Source organism: Mastigoproctus giganteus, chromosome 4 (assembly GCF_048544385.1).
Source record: "Mastigoproctus giganteus isolate SK-2022 chromosome 4, ASM4854438v1, whole genome shotgun sequence".
In the NCBI taxonomy this organism is placed as follows: Eukaryota; Metazoa; Arthropoda; class Arachnida; order Uropygi; family Thelyphonidae; genus Mastigoproctus; species Mastigoproctus giganteus.
The window spans coordinates 227,749,535-227,774,435 of NC_143578.1; the positions used below are offsets into that span (position 1 = coordinate 227,749,535).

At 36.7% G+C, this 24,901-nt stretch overlaps 1 protein-coding gene across 2 annotated transcripts in view; it reads left to right on the top strand.

Moving 5' to 3' along the window:
• Positions 1-24,901, top strand: part of Sec71 (ADP ribosylation factor guanine nucleotide exchange factor Sec71) — a 508,300-nt gene that overhangs the window by 87,316 nt on the left and 396,083 nt on the right. For both annotated transcript variants that reach the window (XM_090371201.1, XM_090371202.1), the window contains exon 10: positions 3,730-3,829. In XM_090371201.1, the coding sequence (XP_090227327.1) occupies positions 3,730-3,829 (100 nt within the window). The remainder of the gene's footprint in view (positions 1-3,729; positions 3,830-24,901) is intronic.

The window sequence follows — 24,901 nt, forward strand, 5'->3', positions numbered from 1 at the left end:
TGGATAGTACTTTCGGGTAAGGGAAGCGCATAGGATGATAGGATTAATTTCCTTTTTATTAAATTTTTAATTTCATTTTATTATTTTTATTTATTTATTAATTATTATTATTTATTTATTTAATTTTTGTTTTTATCATTGTTTTGTTCGGATTTTTTTTTTTTTTATTGGCTGGTGCAGCATAAGCCATAGGCTTTCTTGCACCATACGGCCGTTACTAATACTAATACTAATACCGGTATTTCAATACCAGAAAAAAATGACCGGGATCCCGGTATTGTAAGCTCTAATTGTGATACAAGTGGATCACAGAATGCTATGGAGGTTGGTTATAAAAGTCAAAAATAAGGTTTCGGTTGAACATTCGTAGGTTAGCTTATGTAATCAATAAATTCTCTTCCTGGTTAAATTCTTTTTTATTTATATTTCTTCATTAAATTTTTCTGTCAAAAGAATCAAGGGATGGTTAGGAGGAAAGAAGAGATTGGGGGGGGGGACATGTCTGTGTCGCAATTTGATCATGTATACCTAAAGTAATAAACCACACACACACACAGACAATGCTTTTACACTACTGGTTCATGTCATCAGTATGATTATAATAACCTAATTTAGAATATCAGTCATATGCACAAATGCACCAGTTACTTAATTTTTAAATATAAATTGACTCATTAAATCCTTGTTATTATTACTAACAGAGTTCCTAATTGATACATTTTGAATGATATATGATTTATTTGCAGGTGCAAAACATGAGGTAAACATCATGAATTTTTCATTTATGTGAATACAAAGAAGAATAAAACAAATCAGATTGACACCTTATGTATTGGATGTGGAAAAGGTTTAGATAACCCAGCTGACGTTGCTGATGAACTGAATAGGTACTTTGCATCGGCCTTTATTGATGAAAGACCCTTCATGCTGAGAAGAGGGCGTGCAAGTGAGGCTGAGCCATATGAAATTAGTGATTTTGAAATTACAGATGACTGTAAGGCTCCTGGAGTTGATTTTGAGGGAGGCCACCAGAAAATGTATTGAACCATTGATATTAATTGTGAGGATATCTTTGGATGAGAGAGAGAGAGAGAGAGAGAGAGAGAGAGAGATTCCTTTGGACTGGAGAAGTGCCAACGTATCACCAGTACATAAAGGTGTTCTAAAAGTGAAGTTGGTAACTACAGACTGTTTAGTCTGACTTCAGTGGTAGGGAAAAATTTTAGAGGCAATGATTAAGAGTGCAAAGTGCTTCAGAATGCTAATTAGATAGAAATGGCATTCTGAAGAACACAGAACATGGTTTTATTAAGAGAAAGTCATGTTTAACCAACCTATCTATTTTGACACAGTTACTTACGTGCACAATGTAGAGAACAATTTTAGCAAAGCGTTTGACTCAGTCCATCATGAGAGGTTACTGTATAAGCTGGAACATGTTGGGATTACTGAAAAGATTCTAAGATCAATTGCTGGGCAGAAGGCATAGGGTTGTGATTATTAAATCTTCTTCAGATTGGTGTAACATCAGAAGTGGGGGTTCCCCCCAAGGACTAGTCTTGGACCACTGTTGTTTCTGATTTTCATAAACGACAATGTTGAAGGGGTAGAAGGCATGATGTCAAAATTTGTAGATGACGTAAAGATTGGAGTCATTAGTGATCAGTGCCAAGCAGCACTCCTTCAGGATGTGGATTCCTGAACAGGCTTCAGGAATGGTCAGAAAAGTGGCAGCTAAGTTTTAATGCAGCAAAATGCAAAGTCTTATACTAGGGGAATAACAAAGATAAAACCCCAAAAGCAATTATACACTTGGTGAGATGGAATTAAAAACAGTAGAGGAAGAAAGGGATTTAGGAGTTATGATACAGGCAGATATAACTTTTTCTGAGCAGTGTAAACAGGCAGCCAGAAAGTCCTTGCTGTCCTCTCAATGATTTTTCGAACATTATCCTGGAGATTGGAGGTCATAATCCCACTGTACAAGGCAATTGTAAGATTACATTTAGAATACTACGTCCAAGTATGGAGACCTCATCTGAAAAAAGACATTGAGCTTCTTGAAAGGGTTCAAAGACAGGCATCTTGCATGGTGAGATTGACAAAAGGACAACTGTACAAGGAAAAACTTTGTGGGCAACAGAGCTTGGCAACCAGGCACCTCACAGGAGGACCTGATTGAGGTTTAAACGGCTCTGAGAGGGATTAGTAAAATGAATGAAGGCAGAATTTTTACTGTTGTAAAGAATTCAAGACATAAATTCAAATTACAGGGAAAGCTGTTTAGAGTAGTTGTAGGAAGTTTTCTTTTAACCAGCGAGTCATTGATTACTGGAACAAGTTGCCTTCACAAGTAGTTGAGGCTGACAGTTTGAAGAAATTCAGATGTCTTCATGACTTGGGAAGTGCATAATTTGTTTTTTATCCCTTTTTTTTTTTTTTTTTTTTAAAGCTTCCTTGTACTATTTGGCTAATACTGATACTAATAAACATATATTCAAGAATGGATGCATAATATGTAGATTACTGCACTCCCCTCATATCAAAAAGTATTCATCCCATAGTTTGAGCTTAATTGCTAACTCTTTATACATTTTTTCATATTTTTTGCTGTCTGATTCGTATGTATATTTGATTGGAATGTTAGTGATATTTCTATTTCTGCAGTTATTCATTTCTATTTCTATGAAATAGGTTATTATATGTTATAACCAGCATATAATAACCTATTTCATCAAATAGGCACCAAATACGGAGGAGGCGGAAAGGTCAGGGAATGTCCACCACATATCCCCAGAGCAATATGGCCTTAGTTGCTAATGCTCCTTAAAACCAAATAACAAACGTCATCAAATAGGCCTTAGTGGTTGGCAAAATAATGCTTCGTACTAAATGCAACGAATATGCCAACCTATATATATATATATATATATATATAGATAAAATCTTTAATAAAAATTTAGATACAGAATAAAATTTTACCTTGTGTCTAAATTTTTATCTGCAATTTACTAATTGGCTATATAACCTAGAAATAATATGTCACAGATACTATGATATGTATTTAGTTACATTTAGACGTATCTTATGTTACGGTACACCTCATTTTAAATGTTCTTTAGTTGCACTTCATAATTTCACATATTGAAAGTAAATATATACCTTAATATTTATTAATATAGGCTCTATCACTATTGAGTTGGCTGCCATGAGTAGTATGCCACTCATATATCTGTGAGTGCAAAATAATTTTAACCACAATATATGCAGATATAACAAATTTTGTACCACAGTAATATGATAATAATATACCTATTTCTTCTTTCTGTTGTTCTGTTATTCTTCCTGGTTTTATGACCCAGGTCATAACAGAAACATCAGAAAAATTGAACAGTTCTGTAATCTGATGGCACACTATAGCCATAGTTACTGATGTGCCTAACAAACCCCCAAACAAACAATCTGTAATCTGATATATACCCATCTGTGTCAGTATACCCTAACCACTGTATCAGTGCTGCTCCTGGTGGTGACTTTGGGAACTGTTGTTTTTTTTCCTTCCGGTATAATTCCCCATCCACCTTATCTACCAAATACCCATTATACTGAACTCTTTCTGTTAATTATTTTTGCATTTAGAGTTTGAACTTTAAACATAGCCACCTTGCAGATTTATTTTACTCAATAAAAAATGGAATACTTACACTTTTATTATCTTTTTTTCTGCAGGTTTTTTTTAAAGAAATTTTTCTTAACATTTTGGAAACACCAAGTAGTTCCTTTGAACATAAGTGGATGGTAATCCAAGCTCTAACCAGAATATGTGCAGGTATGTATAAAACAGAAATTATTATTATGTTATATATGAATATAATATTATATATATTAATCTATTAGTAGATAAACCTTGCAGGTCTAATTTGTTGTTTAACCATTAATCATTAACAGGTATCTCACTTATTTAATTGGAAAACTGGGGGAAATATTTCTTGTAAGGTAGTCTGAATTACCAGTGGCCAGAAAGTGATTTCAGTTCATGAAAATTTATGTTTTAAAGGGAATTCTAAAATTCCCTTTAAAACATAAATAAAAATGTGAGCAGGGGACACTATTTCCCAAAATGAATATACCTATTCTCCCATTCCCCACCTTGGCATACCAGCACTTTCCCTCTTTTCATTCCTACCTTCTGATTTCCCACTTCTTTTCCCCCCATGCTGATCCCCAATTCTTCCACCATTTCTAAGATCGATCATATGTATGACTATCTATTTTACATTGACATTCACATATGAGGAATTCTTTAGGAGAAGGGTATGCCAGAAGTTTGTCAGACTCTAACTGGAAACTAAATGATTTTGTGATAACTAAGAAGAAAGTGGAAGAGAAATTGAAGCTAAACATAAAAAGACACCTGGGGTAGATGGAATCTATCTAATTATATTAAGTGAGGCAGCAAAGTAGGTAAGCAAACCATTAGCCATAATTATGAGAGCATCTTTGGATTTAGGGGAGGTCCTTGTGGACTGCAGATGTGTGAATGTACTCCCAATTTGCAAAGGGGGATAAAAGGTGGCATGAATAATTACAGACCTGTTAGCTTAACTTCTGTTTCATGGAAAATAATGGAGTCACTGGTTAAAGAAGTAGTTTGATCCCCGGATGGTTGATTGCTGGAACAAACTTCCATCTGTCGTAAAAGTTGATAGCTTAAATAGATTCAAGGCAGAACTAGACAAACATTTGGAGCAAGTGGATGGGTGAAAATGAGAAGGGTTGGTTTTTTTTTTTTTTTTGGCTGATGCCATATAATCTTGCTTTCTTGTATCATGTGCCGTTACTAATGCTAAGTAATGTATGACTATCTAGACACGTATGCAGTTATACTGCAGTCACAGTATGGATTTGTTAAGGGGCGATCTTATCTGACCAAACTGATCGGATACTATGAAGTCGTAATGAAGGAACTGGATGCAGAAAATAATTTTGATATCATATATGCACACTGGCCAAAAATCTATGAAGCTTTGCGTTAAGACAGTCACAGGCAGAAGAAATGCAAATAGATGCAAAGAAAACCATGACATTGAGTGATGACATGTCTTGTTGAGTATAAAGACTGCACAGGCTGTTTGACTGCAGTAATCTGAAGCCAAACTATGGAAAATGCATGATCTATCTGACTTCAAAATAGGTCTTATTGTGGGTGCACATTTTGCACTAGCCAAGATTCAAGAAACACATAACTTGTTTCTCAAAAGCACGCATTTCAAAGGTTTTTAAGGACTAGAAAGCAAGTGGTTCTTCCACATCTCAAAAGTGTAAATGTGGCAATAAAAATAGTACTTCAAGGGCAAGCCATCATGCTCTAAGGAGAACTGTATGGAAAAATAGGACATTCAGTGTGCAGCAAATAATATCTCAATTCAACCAACCCCAGAACTGCCATATTTCAACCTGTACCATGCACAGGGAATTGAAGAAATTGTGTATTGGCAGTTGCTATTTATTCAGAAGCCACTTGTTTCAGAAAAAAAACAGAAAAGCTGCATGCAGTAGTGCCAAGAATGTAGTGATTGGGTATTGGAACAGTGGAATAAAATCATATGGTCAGATGAATCATGATTCACTTTGTTTTGCACTGATTATGGGCAAAGTGTGGCAAGAACCTCACAAAGTGAGGGAACCTGCTTGCCTTGTTAAGACAACCCAAACATCTGGAGATGGTATGGAGGATGTTTTGTTCGAACAAGGTTAATAGACACTGGTAGAAGGTCGAATGTCACCCAGGGAGTACCTGAATTTTCTGTCACATCTATTGCATCCTGCAATATTACACTATTATCCCAAAGATGACAGCCACTTTATGGATGACAGTGTAACATTGCATCATTCCAGGATCATGAATAATTTTTTTTTTTTTACGAAAACCCCAAACACGAGAGGTATTAGAACCTATAGTACTTGCTTGGGTTGCAGGTTGAGAAGACAAAAGAAGATATTTGTTGGCATTAGACTTCAACTTCTGACGGCACCTCCGTAGCCAGGTGAGAAGGAGCAGCAGTGCGTAGCACACACTTCTTGTTTAGACCGGGGTTCGAGCCCGTCACCACCAAATACGGAGCATGCGGAAAGGTCAGGTTATGACCACCGCATATCCCGGAGCAATATGGCCTTAGTTGCTAATGCTCCTAAAAACCAAATAAACAACAACTTTAACTTCTGTACACTGTAATTTTCAGGAAATACATGTGAAGGAAGGTTGTTCCAGAAAATGGCAGTTGAATGAACAAATGAGGAAGATGAAAAGTTGGTTCTGTGAGTTTGAAGTTGGACAGTAAATGGCTGGTGGTGGCACGTATTTGGACTGTTTTGAAAGAGAGAGCGGGATTTATAGAAACCAATTCAGAAGAACAGTACCCATGGAAGTATCTGTAGAAAAGGCATGCAGCAGAAACAGTACATCTATGAGACAGCGAGTGGAGAGACTCTGTTAGAGATGAGTCATTAATTAACCTAACTGTCCTCTTCTGAATGGAATCTAGAAGCCTGAGAAAGGTTTTGGGGGCACTGCCCCAGAGTGGGAACAATATTCCATGGTAGGCCGGATTTGCGATTTGTACAGAGTGAACAACTGTTTGGAAGAAAAGCAATGCCGAGAGGGAAAGAGAAAACCGCTTTTTTTTCGATGCAGAGGAAGCAATATTTGTAATGTGCCTGTGCCTGTACCAAGAGAGATTAGAAGTGAGGGTAATCCCAAAAAAGAGCTATAGCAACTTGCTACAAATCAGAGTGTCACCAAAGATAAGCATAGGACCCAAAGAATCCTTTTTGCAAGATATAAGACAAGACTGAGTTTTAGAAGTGAAATCAACTAAGTTGTCTTTGCCCCACTGGAGAAATACCTTGAGATTGCTATTTAAGGAATTGGTAGCGAATATTTGAGAAGTTGAAGCTGATTGAATGGGGCACAGTTTCTCAAAATGGAAAGTGGAATGCAATGTGCTATCATCGGCAAAACTATGGAGAGGATTTCCAGTCAATGGAAGGTCATTAATATACAAAAGGAAAAGAGTGGGGGAAAGAACTGAACCCTGCAGGACATCAGCTTTAGTGGAAAGGTTAGAAGACAAAGAGCCATCTACCATCACCCTCAGTGAGCAGTCAGAGATAAAACTGGATAACCAACTACAAAAAACAGTTGCCAAACCATAAGATGGAAGCTTGTTTAGAAGACCTTTATGACCAGCACGATCGAAAGCCTTTGAGATGTCAAGAGCAACTGCTTGTGTTTCACCAAACTTTTCCATTGAATTTGTCCATAAATGAGTAACATAAGCCAGAATATCACCAGTGGATCAACATTGACAGAATTAAAACTGGCGATCGTTGATCAGACGGAAGGTTTCTAAGTAGTTTAAGAGTTGTCAGTTAATTGATTTCTCCATTACTTTAGAAAGAGTAGAAGTAATTGCAATGGGACAATAGTTGGATGGGAGGGATTTGTCACCGTTTTTAGGAACTGGCTGGATATGAGCAAATTTCCAAGCAGAAGGAAAAACACCTTTGGAATAAGAAAGTAAAAAAAGGTGGCAAAGAACAGAAGTAAGTTCAGGAGCACAGGTTTTGAGAACAAGTGGAGAAATACCACTAGGACCTGGAGCTTTCTTAGCATCAAGATTCATCAAAATCCTTCTAACATCCTTTTCACGGAAGACCACAGGAGGCATTGAATGGAGCATGCTAGGAATGGTGGGAGGTGTTTTACCAAGATCATTAATACATGAATTTGAAGAAAAATGTGATGATAGCAGGTCAGTGTTATCCTTGGCTGAAGTGACAACAGAACCATCTGGTTTTGACAGAGGTGGGAGCAGAGATGGGCATAAGTTTCAGCCGATAGCTTTGGCAAGAGACCAGAATGTTAGGCTACCATTAGGGCAAGAAGAAAGTTTTCTACTCTTAGTCTGTTCAAAATAGAGTTTGGACTGATTAATAACTGCTTTACAATTGTCGCGAGCTTTGGTGTAGGCAGAAAATGAATTTGAAGAATTGGAAACACACCAGTTACGATAAGCAGCGTTCTCCAAGCCTCCAATTTCAAGCCTCCAATAAGCGAAGTGGTGGTTTTGCACCGGTTGATGAGAGTCATCTACCACCTAGTATTGTCTGGTAACACACAGGGGAGGCATTCCTCCATGTGGTGTGGGCACCACACCTTGATCCCTGCTTACATTGGTTCACACCTGGGGGTCGCCCACAGTGTGCTTGCACATGGGGGTTATACCCAGGATTACTAACAGTCCCACCATCGCGAAGGTGCAAGCAGAGGATTTGGCTGTCAGAGACCGACTGGACTTCGCCGAAATTGGGTCCACTTGACTTGAGTATCACCCCAATATCAGTTCCATCAGCGTCATAGACCCCCAGGTAGCAAGTAGAGCTTGTCTGGCATATCTGAGAGAATGTCTGGGACAGGGACTCAAGGATCATATCCAGCCAGTTCCTAAAAAGGGTGACAGATCCTTCCCATACAATTATCAGCCCATTGCACTTCTACTCTTTCTAAAGTAATGGAGAAATCAATTAACTTCCAATTCTTAAACTGTCTAGAAACCTTCCATCTGATCAATGATCACTAGTATGGATTCCGTCAGTGTTTCTCCACTGGGGATATCTGGCATATGTTATCCATCTATTGATAAATTCAATGTAAAAGTTTGGTGAAACTCAAGCAGCTTCTCTCGACATTTCAAAGGCTTTTGATTGTGTTTGGCATAAAGGTCTTCTAAATAAGCTTCCATTTTGTGGTTTCTTAATTTTTTTTTGTAATTGGGTGTCCAGTTTTCTCTCTGACCAGTCACTGCTGGCAATAATCGATGGCTGTCTTCTAACTTCACAGCTAATGCAGGTGTTCTCCAAGATTCAGTTCTTTCTCCTACTTTTTTCCTCTTGTATACTAATGACCTCCCATTGACTGGAAATCCTGTCCATAATTTTGCCGACAATTATAGCACATTGCATTCCACCTTCCAGTTTGAGAAACTTTGCCCTGCACAAACAGCTATAAATTCTCAAATATTCACTGCCAATTCCTGAAATGCTGATCTCCAGGTAATTCTCCAGTGGGGCAAAGATAACTTAGTTGATTTCAATCCGTCTAAAACAGACCTGATTTATATCTTGCAAAAAAGGATTCTTCTGCTCTTATGTCTATCTTCAATGACACTGATTTCTAGGCAAGATCATATATCCATTGATTATTACAATAGGTATATGATCTATTGGTTATTACCCTAACTTTTCTTTGTACAGCCTGTCCTTCCCCCCTTTTCTTACCACTGAATACATCATGAATAGATATATTCGGTTGTAATCTGATCTCTCTCTTGGCATAAGTAAATCACAAATATTGCTTCCTGTGCATCTAAAAAACTGGGTTTTCCGTTGTGCTCTTGGTGTCACTTTTCTTCCAAACAGCTGTTCACTCTGTACAAACCACAAATCTGCCCAACCATAAAATAAAATAAAACAATGTTTTATTGTAGGGTGGAATTGTGATTGGTGCCGAAACCTCTCTCAGGCTTCTAGTTTCCATTCAAAAGAAGGCAGTTAGGTTAATTAATGACTTATCTCTAGCAAAGTCTAAAATTTTTATATATCACCTAGTTTTGGTGCATTATAGCCTTAGTTGCTAATGCACCAATAAAACCCAACAACCAACCAACCTAGCAAAGTCTCTCTACTCTTTGTCTAATAGATGTTCTGTTTCTGATGCATGCATTTTCTATAGATACTTCCACGGGTACTGTTCTTCTGAATTGGCTTCTATAGTTTTCGCCATATCTTTCAAAGCAGTCCGAACACATGCTAAAACCAGTCAACATTCTTTTATTTTCCAACTTCAAACTCACAGAACCACTTTTCTTCTTCCTCATTTATTCATTCAACTTCCGTTTTCTGGAACACCTTCCTTCATACGTAATGTCTGAAAATTACAGTCTGCAGAAATTCAAGTCTAATGTCAACAAGTATCTTTTTTCATCTTCCTAGCTTTCAACCCATGCACTGTACTATTGTTTTCAAAACTTTTCCTGTTTGCGGTTTTCATTAAAAAAAACAAAAAGAAGAAGGGGGAAAAAAAGTAAGGTTTTGTTAATGCTGTATAAGCTTGCTACCCCGCATCACATGCCATATTAATACTAAACAAGATTCCTTTGGTAAATAAAGGAGAGCTATCAATAAATACATTTTTAAATGGAACTGTGTACCATTTTAAAGGCTTCTGCCTTTGAAATGGAATTTAAAGAAGTTAAATGGAGTTTATTTTCTGCAAAAGGAGATCAGTTGTGAAACTCGAATACATATCCATTGAATTTTGAGTTGATGATCCTTGAGGGTTATGGGGTGGCAAAAAATTTGAGATCCCCAAATTAATTTAGTTATTCATAGCCACCTTTTAAGAACCTTCCTAGAATCTTTTGAAAGTTAACTAGGTCTGACACAACCGAGTGTTCAGTTGAAAGTGCCTTGTTATACGTTTAATTTGACCAGGGTTCAAGTTCACGTGACTACTGAATGTACAAGGTGAATCAAAAGCCTCACACCACAGAGTAAATTTTTTTTTTTGTAACAGATATTCAAAATGACTACCTTCAATTTGCAAACACTTTTGAATTCTTTGTGTGAATGATGCCTTGACCTCTATCAATGCCTTTTGTAATTTGACATTGTTTCCTTAACTTCATCAGTGTTTCTTGGGCAGTTCTGGTAAACAGCAGATCTTGTATGACCCCAAAGAAAAAAAATCAATGGGTGTTGAGATCTGGCGACCTGAGTGTCCATTCAACTGGTGCTACCCAAAATCCTGACATACCGATTGTATTTAAAAAAAAAAAAAAAAGTTAGTGTATATCTCAGAAACAGTTTTTGCAATAAAAAATCTTTATCATGTAATAAAGACAGCCACTAAAAACATTAAAATTTTATTTGAACACGTGGAACATGTACATTGCAGTTATGCAAACGGTATATGATAATGTTAATGTTTTCATATTAATGAATAAACAACACATACTTATATATATATATATATATAAGTATGTGTACTACCACTTTAAATTCCATTTTAAAGGCTTTAGTCCGTTATGCTGCTATAAATTGCTTTATCATGTAGCTATGATACTAATGTGGTTATGGTTGACATACAGCACACATATTTAGTAGAATAGATGAATGTATTTCTCCACCTTTTCCCTTCAGCTTTGTATTATTTTCCTGCCATCTTACTTCTGCTACGCATCAATTGAAAACTCCAAGTATTGTTGTCTTTATTATTATATTTTCGTTTTCGGTTAATTTCTTGCAATATTTTGACTTACATTTTTTGCACCTGCTTTTTCCTTGCAATACAAACATTTGGTATTAGCTCCCTTTTATACTAACTTTTATACTGGCTTACAAAGCCAGAGCCCTTACTATAAGGTTGGGCTTCACAATCCCAACTGGCACCTCCATAGCCAGATGAGCAGGAGCAGCACTGTGTAGCACACGTTTCTTGATTAGACCGGGGTTCGAGCCCATGACCACCAAATACGGAGGATGCGGAAAGGTCAGGGAATGACAATCACATATCCCCGGAGCAATATGGCCTTAGTTGCCAATGCTCCTAAAAACCAAATAACAACAACAATCCCAACTGGCTCAGTGTGATTTAACAACTTTTTCTTTGCTTTTTTTTCTTTCTGCTATCTATTTCTACCTTTCTTCCCATTTGTAAAACTATTAGTGTATATGAGGGTGATACAAACGGTCTTACTGTCCTCCTATTGCTATTTTTGTCTTTATTTACTTAACTACTCCTTTTCCCTTTCCTATCCTCAATTTAATACCTCACCCTATACCATGTGCTTGTTCCTAATTATTTAATTCTAATTTCCACAAAATTATTACATTTAAATCCTACACAAAACTCTATGTATTTTTATTAAAAACACATTTTCCAATTCTGAAAACAATTAACTATATTTATTCTAACTTGTTCCTTATTTTTATCTTAATAATTGATACTGCATTGGGACTACCTTGTCCATACTGTATAAGAATGTGCTAATTTCATTATTTTGCTTTTTGGCCTTTCACCTTTCTTCTACTACTATGGACAAGTATAGAAACACAGTTCCTGTTACATGGTCAGGTGTAGTCCCCTGATGAAATACCTGACCATGTATCAATATTTACTTTTGCTGATATCAGATTCTGCATATTTGCCTTACCTGTGTTCAACTTTTATCTAAATATGTCCCCCCGTATCTGATGACAGCTCTACCACTTTTTATTTTATTTGTATTATATTTTACCTTATTATTAATAATTTTACTTTACAGTTCACTCACCTCCTATTGGCTTTGTAATTCAGCCTATAATTTTCTTAATTCATCATAACTTTTAGGATATTAACATTCTTTCACCTTTTATGTATCTGCTATACTTCTTTTTCTACTCTAGTTACTGGCACTTTGTGTAATTTTCACCTCTGTCTATGCATACTTTATCTAATATATCTATTCATACATACTTATACAGCCACTCCCCGACTTACGTAAGGGTTATGTTCTGCATAACTCTGTGTCAGAATTTCACTAAATGCTTATGCAACACTCGCAACTATGCATGCTGAATTTGATTGAAGCAAAAAAAGAAATTTTTGGCGAACATGTAAATAGAATTATTCAATTTTATATCTTATGAGCAGAAAAAATTACAGAAGTGTACAAAATTACAAATATTTCAAAATTACAAAAAGAGAGAGGAGACAGTCATAACGTCAGCAAGTTTTAACTTTCGAGCATCTTTGCCAAAATAATTCTCCAACTGATAAGCACGTTGTTGTGGAAGTTGAGGGCTGTGGAGATTTAGAAGGGGTTTTTTCCAACACATCACAAAATTTCTCTGCAGCTGCAGAATCGGCACTGGTGACTTCACCACATACATTAATGTTTTGGAAACCAGCGCGATGCTTGAACCTATTAAACCACCTGCTCCTTGCCAGGAACTTGGCTTGTCATTCGCCATACTTGTCCTTAATATCTTGCTTTTGCTTGAATGGCCATTGGACTCAGGGGCACTTGATTCTGAATCTGAATTTCTATCCATATTATTAATAGCTTTTCCATCTTCGATATAGCACCTGAATGCTGTTTTGTAATCACCGTTGATCTTAAATGCGTTGATCCTTTGACATGTTCTTTTTTACGCACAGTCCTTTAATACGTTGACTGCCAAGCTAGTTTAAGAAAAATAATTCCCTGGGGCCAAAAAATATTTAGTAAATAATTTGGTTAGTAATTCTAAAATAAATATTGAAATGTTAGTGTTATGCAGTTTTTTTGCTAAAAATATCAAAAAAGTCTTTTTTTTTTTTTTTTTTGTGTGTTGCATAAAAAAAAAATTATATATGTGGCCGACGTGGTCCAGTAGGTTACTTTATTTCTTGAGATGCCGTGTTAGCCACATGTGTGACGCTATTACGGCATACATATGAAGGTCGTTTGTGATTAGTTTATTGCTCATGCAGTGCACACTGCAATAAAAGTAATCGCAATAAAATAAGCTCTCAAACGTTACAATAAGTTTGTCAGTATTGTTAGAGATTTTGTGAAAACAAGTTCATTAGCGCACTGTATTATCCCCATTATTATTGTGTTGTGTTTCTCTGCAGGTTTGTACAAGTGCGTTGTAAAAAAAAAAAAAAATCCAAACAGCAATGGCTAAAAGAAAATTACTAAAAGAAGATGAACTAAGAGAAATTGCTGAAAATCTTAGTAGTAGTTCTGAAGATGAATCATCAGAGTCGAAGATGATTTTGACTCTGATGATTCAGTAAAATATCCGACTGGGATATTTCTTTAAATGAAGGAGATACTGAAATATTGGAAAATATTGAAGAAGTGCTTCAAGACTGGATGGAAGAAGAAAACATGGATGAGCAATTTGAAAATACCAAAGAACCTGAGATTGAAGCGACTGAAACAAATGACTCTATTGAATGGACTGAATACGAAGGACACCAAAAAAGTTTTGATTTTACAGGCAACTCGGGACTGCAAATAGACGTATCAAAAAACATTACTCATCTTGAGGCGTTTTCATTATTTTTGATGAAGAAGTAATAAATCTTATTGTAACGGAAACAGATATGCGAACAGAAAATTCAGAGTACCCGAGCTTCGCAGCAGAGTTGTCTGAAACAGTGGGTTTCAACAACTGTTGATGAGATGAGAAAGTTTTTCGGGCTTTTTATGTGGATGGGACTAGCAAGATTGGGCAGTATTGCATCTTACTGGTCAACCAAACCTATCTATAAAAATAATTTAGTAACAAAAATTGTCTCGCAACAGATTTGAATTGCTGTTGCGCCTCATTCACTTTTCAGACAATGAAACTGCTATTCCAGGGGACAGGCTCAGTAAGGACAGGCTCAGTAAGATACAACACCTGATAGATGTTTTGCAGCTGAAATATCAGAAAATAGTTTTCCCCGGCGAAGATTTCATCATTGACAAAACAGTTATTTCTTGGAGTGCCAGGCTGATATTCCGACAATATATTCCAAATAAAGCACACAGGTGTGAAATCAAGCTGTTCACGTTATGTTCCACTGAAGGATATACCTGTTCGAGCAAGATCTATCAGGTAAATCTGAAAATTATATAAAATCCATAGGTTTAGCTGCAAAGGTCTGCGAAGAGTTATCGCAAGGACTTCTAAATGAAGGTCGCACCTTGTATGTAGACAACTTTTATACCAGCTACCATCTGGCATTATCGTTTCTTCATAAAATAACTCACGTTGTTGGTACATTACGAGCGAATAAAAAATATATGCCCAAAGAAGTCGTGTACTCAAAGTTAAATAAAGGGGAGATGAACACCAGGGAAGAAAAAAAGGAATTATTGTTCTAAAGTGGTGAGACACTTGATCTGAGACTGCTAACAACAAAGCATGCCCCAGAAATGGTTGATGGACCCTCCACCGGTAAAGGAAGATGGAAAGAAGCAAAAAAAAAAAAAAAAAAATTTCCTATTCTAGCTTATAATAAGGGAAAGGCAGGCAGTGATCTGTCAGATCAGATGGGTTCATATGCCACAATACTTCGAAAGGGTTAAAGTGGTACCGGAAATTCAGAATATCAGTTGTCAATGCGTACGAGGTATACAAGAGTGCTACACGAAAACAAATAAAAATAAGAAGCTCTCGGGAAGAGGTAGTTACGGATTTTCTAAATATAGAACGTAAAGAGAAAAGTGAAAAGCCAAAATGTGGTGATGCAAACAACAAGAAAGTTAGAAGGATGTGCATTTTTTGTTAAGCAAAATTGAAAGAATCGGAAGGAAGATCAGTTGCTAGCAGAAAGGGGAAAAGAGTTTTGATGTATTGCCCAGACTGTATTTGTCAGCCTTTAATGTGTTTGGAGTGTTTTGGACAACACCATAAATCTTCATAATTTTGTAATTATAAAGAATTTTTAAATAATGGCCAGTTACTCACTTATTTTTTCTCATAGCAGCATGGAAATTTCATCACATGCAACACCGGAGGCCACGCTTTTCAAAAATAACGTAAATTTCCAACAATCGTCAGTGCTCAGCACTATACAGCCGACTCAGCCCACTGAAACAGTGGCTGTCGGCAATGTATGTCCAATGCGGTGCCTGAAAAACGTAATGGCGTCAGACATATATGGCTGACATGGCAGTCAACGTCTTAAAATAGCATTCATTGTTGAAGCAGCGAGACCTAATTCCGTGCAGTAGATGACAAACTTTGGCCTACTCCTTACTTCTTAAATCATCTTTGTTTCATTTCCTAGCACTGCCAGCACTTGCACTTTCTATTGGTCCCTTTCCCATCACCATTGTAATAAGTAAATAGGAATGAAGAGAAGTTTCTGAAAATTCATTTCTGTTTTTTATATGATTGAAGATTTCAGTGAAGGGGAACTGATTTCATCCTAATACCATAATGTAAAAATCCACCAAATTCGAGTTATTATCTCAAATGCAGTAAGATCAAGTTTACTACCTGTTTATAATAGATTGTGCTAAGAGAAAAGCCCAATAAACTGGAAAGTGCAAATTGTTTTTTTTTTTTGTTCTATGGTAGTGGCCTCCAGAAATGTGTTTTAAAAATTTCACAAAGGCATTGGTGCCTCCATAGCCAGGTGGGAAGGAGCAGCAGTGCGTAGCACACGCTTCTTGATTAGACCGGGGTTCAAGCCTGTCACCACCAAATACGGAGGATGTGGAAAGGTCAGGGAATGACCACTGCATATTCACGGAGCAATATGGCCTTAGTTGCTAATGCTCCTAAAAACCAAACAGCAACAACAACAACAAAGGCATTCAAAATTGATTTTTATAATGGAACATATAACAGTGAAAGTGTGGTACAATTTTCATTATAAAAATGGCCTTTTAGAGAGAGAAATAGCTTAGTTATATAGCGAAAATTTCACTTCTGAGGTCTTGGAACGAATTACCCAAAAAAAAAAAAAAAAAAACAGTGTGTCATTGGGTTCACATACAATATTTTCACAATATTCCTATGGGATGCAAAATGTTTCCACGATTTTTTTTTTAAGTTTGCACCAGCCAGATATATAGAATAGAAGTAATAGGTACGGGAGTTGTAATAAGAAGAATATATGAAAGCAATATAGACCTGAGTTATTACTATGTAGAGTAGAAGGCACCGAATGACTATAAATAAATAAAAGAAAGGTTATGCTTTTAGTGTGGAGAGAGAACAGCAGATTGTGTTAGCTAACATGGAAAAGCAGTCATAAAATAACACAAATAAATATAATAAATGTACCAATAAGCGATGCCTTACATGTCCATACATGCACCCTCAGCATGTTTCTGAGAATGCCACAGACCCCTATATTCTGCAAAAATTGCAATATAATATATCTCATTACATGCCTCACCTGCAATATGAGCTATGTTGGACAAACCAGCAACAAATTACACCTCAGACTCAACCTCCACAGGTCTGACATAAACAACTATTGCACTCATAATAAGCGTAATAAAAACTTAGAACAGAAAATTGAGTATAAGCACTTCCAAGTCCATCCCTTTACAAATATCCATATTTCTATACTAGCACATATATCTGACCCTGCTCAAGAATTAGCTTTGAAGAGTTACACATGCTAAAACTAAAAACCCTTTACCCATACAGACTAAACAACAAATTTCACTACTACATCATTTCCAGCAATACATCTGATGTATGCATCTATAACAAATTCCAAATGATTAAAGGTTTAAATAAACCCAAACCCCTCAAAAAATTTAAAGCCAAGATTAATAAATCCAAACAACCCTATAAACTAGGAAACTTTTCACAGTTAATCTCTGAATGGGATAACTGTTATACGGAAGTACAAAAAATCCATAACCTGCTTTTCAGCACTAAACTTAGTGTTCTAAAAGCACTCTACAGATATAGATATTAAATATTTTAAATCATCCATAATATAGATATTAAATCTATGCACTTATTCCACCTAATCACAGATATCTGTAAATTTAGACTGAAAACTATCAATATTGATAGTAATAAAGAGCATACCACCTTAATATTAAGTAAAAAATTCAGAGCTACAGGGCTCAATAACTTCCACGATTTTTTAATATATTAAAAAGTAACAGATTATCACAATTTTTTTCTTGGAATGCTTCCAGTGAATTCTCTCTCATATGTGACGAATAAAATAAGATGAAAAAAGTGAAAAAACGAATTAATGAATTCCCTCACTCATAGAGATACGACCAAATCTGATGCGCAACGGAATCAAAAGCCGAGAGCCCCAACCCAACCCCGAAACACATCAAACCACCGCAGCAAGACCACGAGTGCAAGAAGACAGTGTCATAATAATTAGTTAAAACTGGTTCCGATAATAAATAATTAAAACTGGTTCCGATAATAAATAATTAAAATCACAATTAAAAAGATTAAAAACTATTTAAAATTAAACAGATTAAAAGTTACGATTTGGATGAATACTCAAATTAAACGAAATAACGAAATGCACAGCTGTTTCCCATCCTGTGAACACGGCGATCAACCGAAAAGTGTGATCTGCTTAAGGAAGGAAAACAGCTGTGCATTTCATTTAATTTGAGTATTCATCCAAATTGTAACTTTTAATCCGTTTAATTTTAAATAGTTTTTAATTGTGATTTTAATAGTGTTTTTAATTAGTGATTTTAATTATTTATTATCGGAACCAAGTTTTAACTAATTATTATGACACAATGTCTTCTCACACTCATGGTCTTGCTGCGGTGGTTTGATGTGTTTTGGGGCTTTCGATTCTGTTGCATATCGGATTTGTCAGTATCTCTGAGTGAGGGAATTCATTAATTCGTTTTTTCACTTTTTTCATCTTATTTTATTTGTCACATATGAGAGAGAATTCACTGGAAGCATTCCATGAAAAAAATTGAGGTAATATCTTATTTTTTAATATAACTTAATATTAAGGTACATTACCAACCTGGACAAATCAACATCAATAGGTGCATCAACAAGCATGTGATCTCCTCCCTACCATCTGCTACAACTTACAAATAATATCAAGATTCAGTTACTCAAAGCCTTTCAGACTGATAGCATGTAATTACAAAGCCTTGGCCACCAATCTAGATAAATTTATATCAGATTCCAACAGTTGCATATGCAACCAACCACATCTTAAACCCTGTGTCAATACTTATTTTGGACACATCATCACCGGTAATCTAGACATAATACCAAATGAAGAACTAAAAAACATCATGGTGCATGGCTTCAAATTCAGGCTGCACCATCATATCAACCAAATTAAGGTCAAAAAACAACTGTATGGCAATTTACTCAACTTTGCTTTGTGTTATCGTACAAATATAATACACCCATATAAGCCTTCCAGATATGGATAAACTCAGTCCTCACTGACCTACTCAATAATTATCAAACCCTAGCTGTACATCGTGCCACAGGTAAAAAATACAATTTCTCCACTATCAAAAAGCATCTAGCTGAACTGCATAAGCACTTTATAATAACTACCGTAGATAAAGCCCCTAACAATTTTGCATTTATCTGCAAACATTTTTATTATCATACGTTAAATACAGAACTGAACTCAAGTAACACATACAAACCTATAACCAACAACAATAGTATCATCACCAAGAACCTTATTGCCTTCAGTAAGAAATTAAAAATTAACTTTAAAATTAACTTACATATACCCGAATGTAAGCATAGCTGTGCACCCAAACCAGGCAAGACTTTAGAATTACTTCTGAAACCCATCCTAAACACATTACCAAATAGCAGAATTATTTATAACAACCAGCCTGTAATAGAAGAATTAAAAGCCGCTAACATCACCAGTATATCAACGTATGATTTTTACTTCCTCTTCACCAGCATAATATTCCTCGACAAACTGTACAATAACTACAGTCATGTGATAAACTGCAAACCAACATTTTGGAACAGCTTAACAAACCTCTGCATTGCAAATAACTATGTTACTGATGGAAGAACCGTCTACCGACAGATCAAAGGTACACTAATGGGTAGTTCAACCAGCTGTGTCCTGGCTAACCTTTATCTATACTATGCTGAAACTGCATTACCAACTGAACTATCAATGTTTAGATACATTGATGACTTACTGGTAATAAACTGTATCAACTTCATACAACAGTTTGCCAACATTTACCCTCCAGAATTGACTCTGGAAAAAACCAATGACAACAACCATACAGCAAATTACCTAGATCTGAATATTAATATTAATGACTCACAAACATCCATCAACATCTACAATAAAAGAGACTCCTTCAATTTCAATGTTGTCAACTATATATGCACTGGCACTCTAATATCTTGAAAAAAGTACATGCAAACTTTATTCTTTCGCAGTGCATCAGAATAGTTAACATACATAACAGTAATTGGCTGATAAAGCATAATATAATAACCCTATATAACAAGCTATTGGACAATCAGTTTCCAACAGCCTACCTTCACTACCACTTCAACAAAGCATTCCAAATCTTAAAATATAAGAATATAATTAACCAACCCCTAGATATGACAAATATATTAGCATAATGACATCCTCTACATCAGTGTTCGCAAACCCCTTGGGGTTTGCGAAAGTGTTCCGGGGGGTTTGCGAAAGTGTTCCGGGGGGTTTGCACTAAAAATTCAGTGATGGCGTCTGCTTAGATTTACATAGGTATATTATTGTAAACTACAAAATATAACTAATAATGCACAATAAAGTGAAATAAAATGAATTAATTGCCAAAGAAAGAAACCATATATCTCACTATTCCTTATAATTAGTTTACTATCTTATAGTATATCATGTTAAATAAATGTTTTCCATACTAAATTTTTTTTCACTCTCAAGGATCACTGTTATGTATAGGTACTTTTCTTTTTTTTCAGAACATATAGTACTTAGTACCATGCATGGGTTGAAGGTTGGATAGAAGGTACTTGTTGACATTAGAATTGAACTTTTGTAGATTGTAATTTTCAGGAAATATGTATGAAGGAAGGTTGTTCCAGAAAACAGAAGTTAAATGAGTAAGAAGAAAAGTTGGTTCTGTGAGTTTGAACTTGAACAGTAAAAGGATGTTGACTGGTTGCAGCACGTGTTCGGACTTGTTTGAAGAAGGGAATTATAGAAGTTAATTCAGAAGAACAGTGTCCATGGAAGTATCTATAGAAAAGACATGCAGCAGAAACAGAAATTTTTATCTATGAGACAGAGAATGGAGAGACTCTGTTAAGTCTCTGTTAACTCAGATGAGACATTAATTAACTCGACTGCCCTCTTTTGAATGGAATCTAGAAGCCTGAGAGAGAGGTTTTGGGGGTACCGCGGCAGATGTGGGAACAATATGCCATGGTAGGCCGGATTTGCGATTTCTACAGAGTCAACAGCTGTTTGAAAGAAAAGTAACGCCGAAAACAGAAGAGAAAACCCAGTTTTTTAGATGCAGAGAACGCAATATTTGTAATGTGCTTCATGCCAAGAGAGATTAGAAGTCAGGGTAATCCCTATAATCTTGCCTAGAAATCGGAGCGTCATCGGAGATAAGCATAGAAGCAGAAGAATCCTTTTTGCGAGATATAAGACAGGATGGAGTTTTAGAAGTATTGAAATTAAGTTATCTTTGCCCCACTGGAGATCAGCATTTAAGAATTTGGCAGTGGATACTCGAGAAGTTGAAGCTGTTTCAGCAGGGCAAGGTTTCTCAAACTGGAAGGTGAAATGAAATGTGCTACAGTTAGCAAAACTATGGATAGAATTTCCGGTCCATGGAAGAAGGTCATTAATATATATATATACAAGAGAAAGAGTGGGAGAAAGAACTGAATGTTGGAGAATACCAGCATTAATTGAGAAGTTAAAAGACAGAGAGCCGTCTGCCATCACCACAGTGAGTGGTCAGCGAGAAAACTGGATACCCAATTACAAAGAACAGTGGCAAACCAAAGGATGGAAACTTATTTAGAAGGCCTTTATGCCAAACACGATCAAAAGCGTTTGAAATGTCAAGAGCAATGGTTTGAGTTTCACCAAACTTTTCCATTAAATATATCCCTAGATGGGTAACATACACTGCCCCACCATTAATATCCAGACACCAGCCTTTAGACAGAAAAAGTGCTTTTATTGTGTCATTTAATATTTTATGCTGAAACCTTTTGCTTTTATGAGCAAAAGGTTTCAGCAACCTTTTGAAAGGTTGCTGAAACCTTTGAGGTTGAAGATTGAAAGGCTTCAATCCTCACTGCATACTCTCAACCAGCTTTTTATGAATGTCAGGTGATATGTTCCTCCACTCGGCCTTTAACGCAGCCACCAGTTCGGCCTTGTTCTTTGGGCAATCTCGATGTGCACGTACCTGATGATGCAATACATCCCAAAGGGCGCCTCCGTAGCCAGGTGGGAAGGAGGAGCAGTGTGTAGCACACGCTTCTTGATTAAACCGGGGTTCGAGCCCGTCACCACCAAATACGGAGGATGCGAAAAGGTCAGGGAATGACCACCACATGTCCCGGAGCAATATGGCCTTAGTTACTAATGCTCCTAAAAACCAAATAACAAACAAACAAACAAACATCCCAAAGATGCTCGATAGGGTTCAGATCAAGACTCTGGGCTGGCCAATCCAACCTTTCCACACCCATTCCTCAGACCGCTCTGTTACGACCTGAGCAGTATGGCATGGCACGTTGTCTTGCTGATACAGGTATGGGCCTTCCTCAAAGTATTGCCATAATGTTGGAAGTGCATAGTTGTCCACAGCATTCATGGTTTTGTCATTAACGACTAATGGACCCAAGACAAACCATGAAAGGAGCCTCATACCATGATACTGCCTTCATCAAACTTCATTGTAGAGAGCATTCAATCAGAAAGGAACTGTTCGTTTGGCATTCGCCATACCCAGGAATGGCTATCAGACTGGTAGAGTGTGAATTTACTCGTCTGTCTATGGGACTGCTTTCCACTGCTCTACAGTCCAGGATTTGTGCTCCCTACACCATGTTAATCAGCGTCTAGCATTTGATGAGGTTATCAATTCTGTTGAACTATTGAGCTATTGAACTATTCTATTGAACTTGTCATCTTGCATGCCCACTTTTGCAGTTGTTGTTTGAAGCCCAGTGTGCATATTTATAGCAGGTTTGGTGATGTGTTGCGTGCATAGGACCTGTTTCCCCATCCATGGAGGGGTGTCCAGATATTAATGGTAGGGCAGTGTAAGCCAGAATACCACCAGTGGAATGTCACTGATGGAATCTATACTGGTGATTGTTGATCAGATGAAAGATTTCAAGAAATCTTTCATCTGATCAAATTGGTGGTTAATTGATTTCTCCATTACTTCTATTCCTTCTTTAGAGAGAGTAGAAGTAATTGCAATGGAAAGATAATTGGATGGAAGGGATTTGTCACCCTTTTTAGGAACTGGCTGGATATGAGCAAATTTCCAAGAAGGAAAAGCACCTTTGGAAATAAGAAAGTGAAAAAAGAAGACACAAAACAGGAGTATGTTCGGGGGTACAGGTTTTGAGAATAAGTGGAGAAATATCATCAGGACCTGGAGCTTTCTTATCATCAGATTCATCCAAAATCGTTCTGATATCCTTTTGACGGAAGACCACAGGAGACATTGAATGGAGTGTACTGGGAATGGTTTGAGGTGATTTACCAAGATCATCGATACATGAGTTGGAAGAAAAATAGGATGCTAGCAGGTCTTTGGCTGATTTGGCAAAAGAACCATCTGGTTTTGACAGAGGTGGGAACAGAAATGGGAAAAATTGCAGACAATAGGTTTGGCAAGAGACCAGAATGCTCGGCTACCATTTGGACAAGAAGAAGAAAGTTTTCTACTCTTAGCCTGTTCGAAATCTAGTTTGGACTGAATAATCACTGTTTTACAAAGTATAAATAATACTTAATAATGATTTTTATTATTACACAATGTCGCTTATAAAAAAGTAGTACTGGAAATATAGTAGTAGTAGTGGCACTTGATGCAAGAAAGCAAGTGTAGGAGCTTATGCAGCATCAGCCAAAAAAAAAAAAAAAAAAAAAATCACACCATACCCTCCAATTGCCTGTCCAGTTCCTCCTTAAATTTATTTAACCTATCAACTTCCACAACGACAGATGGAAGTTTGTTCCAGCAATTAACCACCCGCTGGCTAAAGGCAAATTTCCGCACATCTATTCTACATCTATCCTTTCTTAATTTGAACTTATGTCCCCGTAGGTTCGTATTCTGAACAAGTGGGAGGATCCCATCAGAATTCAGCGTGCTCAACCCATTCAAGGCCTTATAGACCTCAATCAGATCACCGCGCAGGTGCCTAGTCTCCAGCCACTGCAATTTGCAGAACTTAAGCCTCTCTTGGTAAGAGGATCCCTTCATTCCCCTCACCAATCGTGTTGCTCTTCTCTGTACACGCTCAAGCAAATCTACATCCTTCCTAAAATGAGGCCTCCAGACCTGTACGCAGTACTCAAGGCGTGGCCTGACCATTGCCTTATACAGAGGGACAATAACCTCCTTTTCCCTGCTAGCAAAATTCCTATATATCATTGACAAACCCCATGACCTGCCCTAGCAGCCTGTCTACATTGCTCAGAAAACTTCATATCTGACTGCACAATTACTCCCAGGTCTTTTTCATTTTCTACCACCTTAAGTGTAGTACCACACAGTTGGTACGTTTCTCTGGGGTTACTTCTACCCATATGCAGTACTTTGCATTTGTCAAGGTTAAACTTCAGTTGCCACTTCTTAGCCCATCTGCCCAAATTATCTAGATCCTGTTGCAGTAGCACACTGCCATTACTGTCATTAACAACCCTGCCAACCTTCGTGTCATCTGCAAACTTCGACATTAAGCCTGATATACCTTCATCAATATCATTGATAAATATACAAAACAACAGTGGACCCAACACCGAATATTTTATAATAAAAATTCAGAAAAATTATACAATTTCAGGGAATATAGGCTTAGTGTTTCGCATTAAAAGTATTATGTTGAAAGGGGTTTGTGATAATAAATATTACGATGAAAGGGGTTCGGGAGTAATAAAAGGTTGAGAACTGCTGCTCTGCATTCAGGCTGTGTAAATAATGTATAGGCAATACCCCTTAACCTTTTTGGTGTCTCTCATGGTCTGGAAAACCTGTGCCCACGATTGGTTATCATAGGAGTATTTTTTACGATTTTTTACTATTTTTATTTTCATTATATGTAATTATATTTTCATCATGAATGGTAA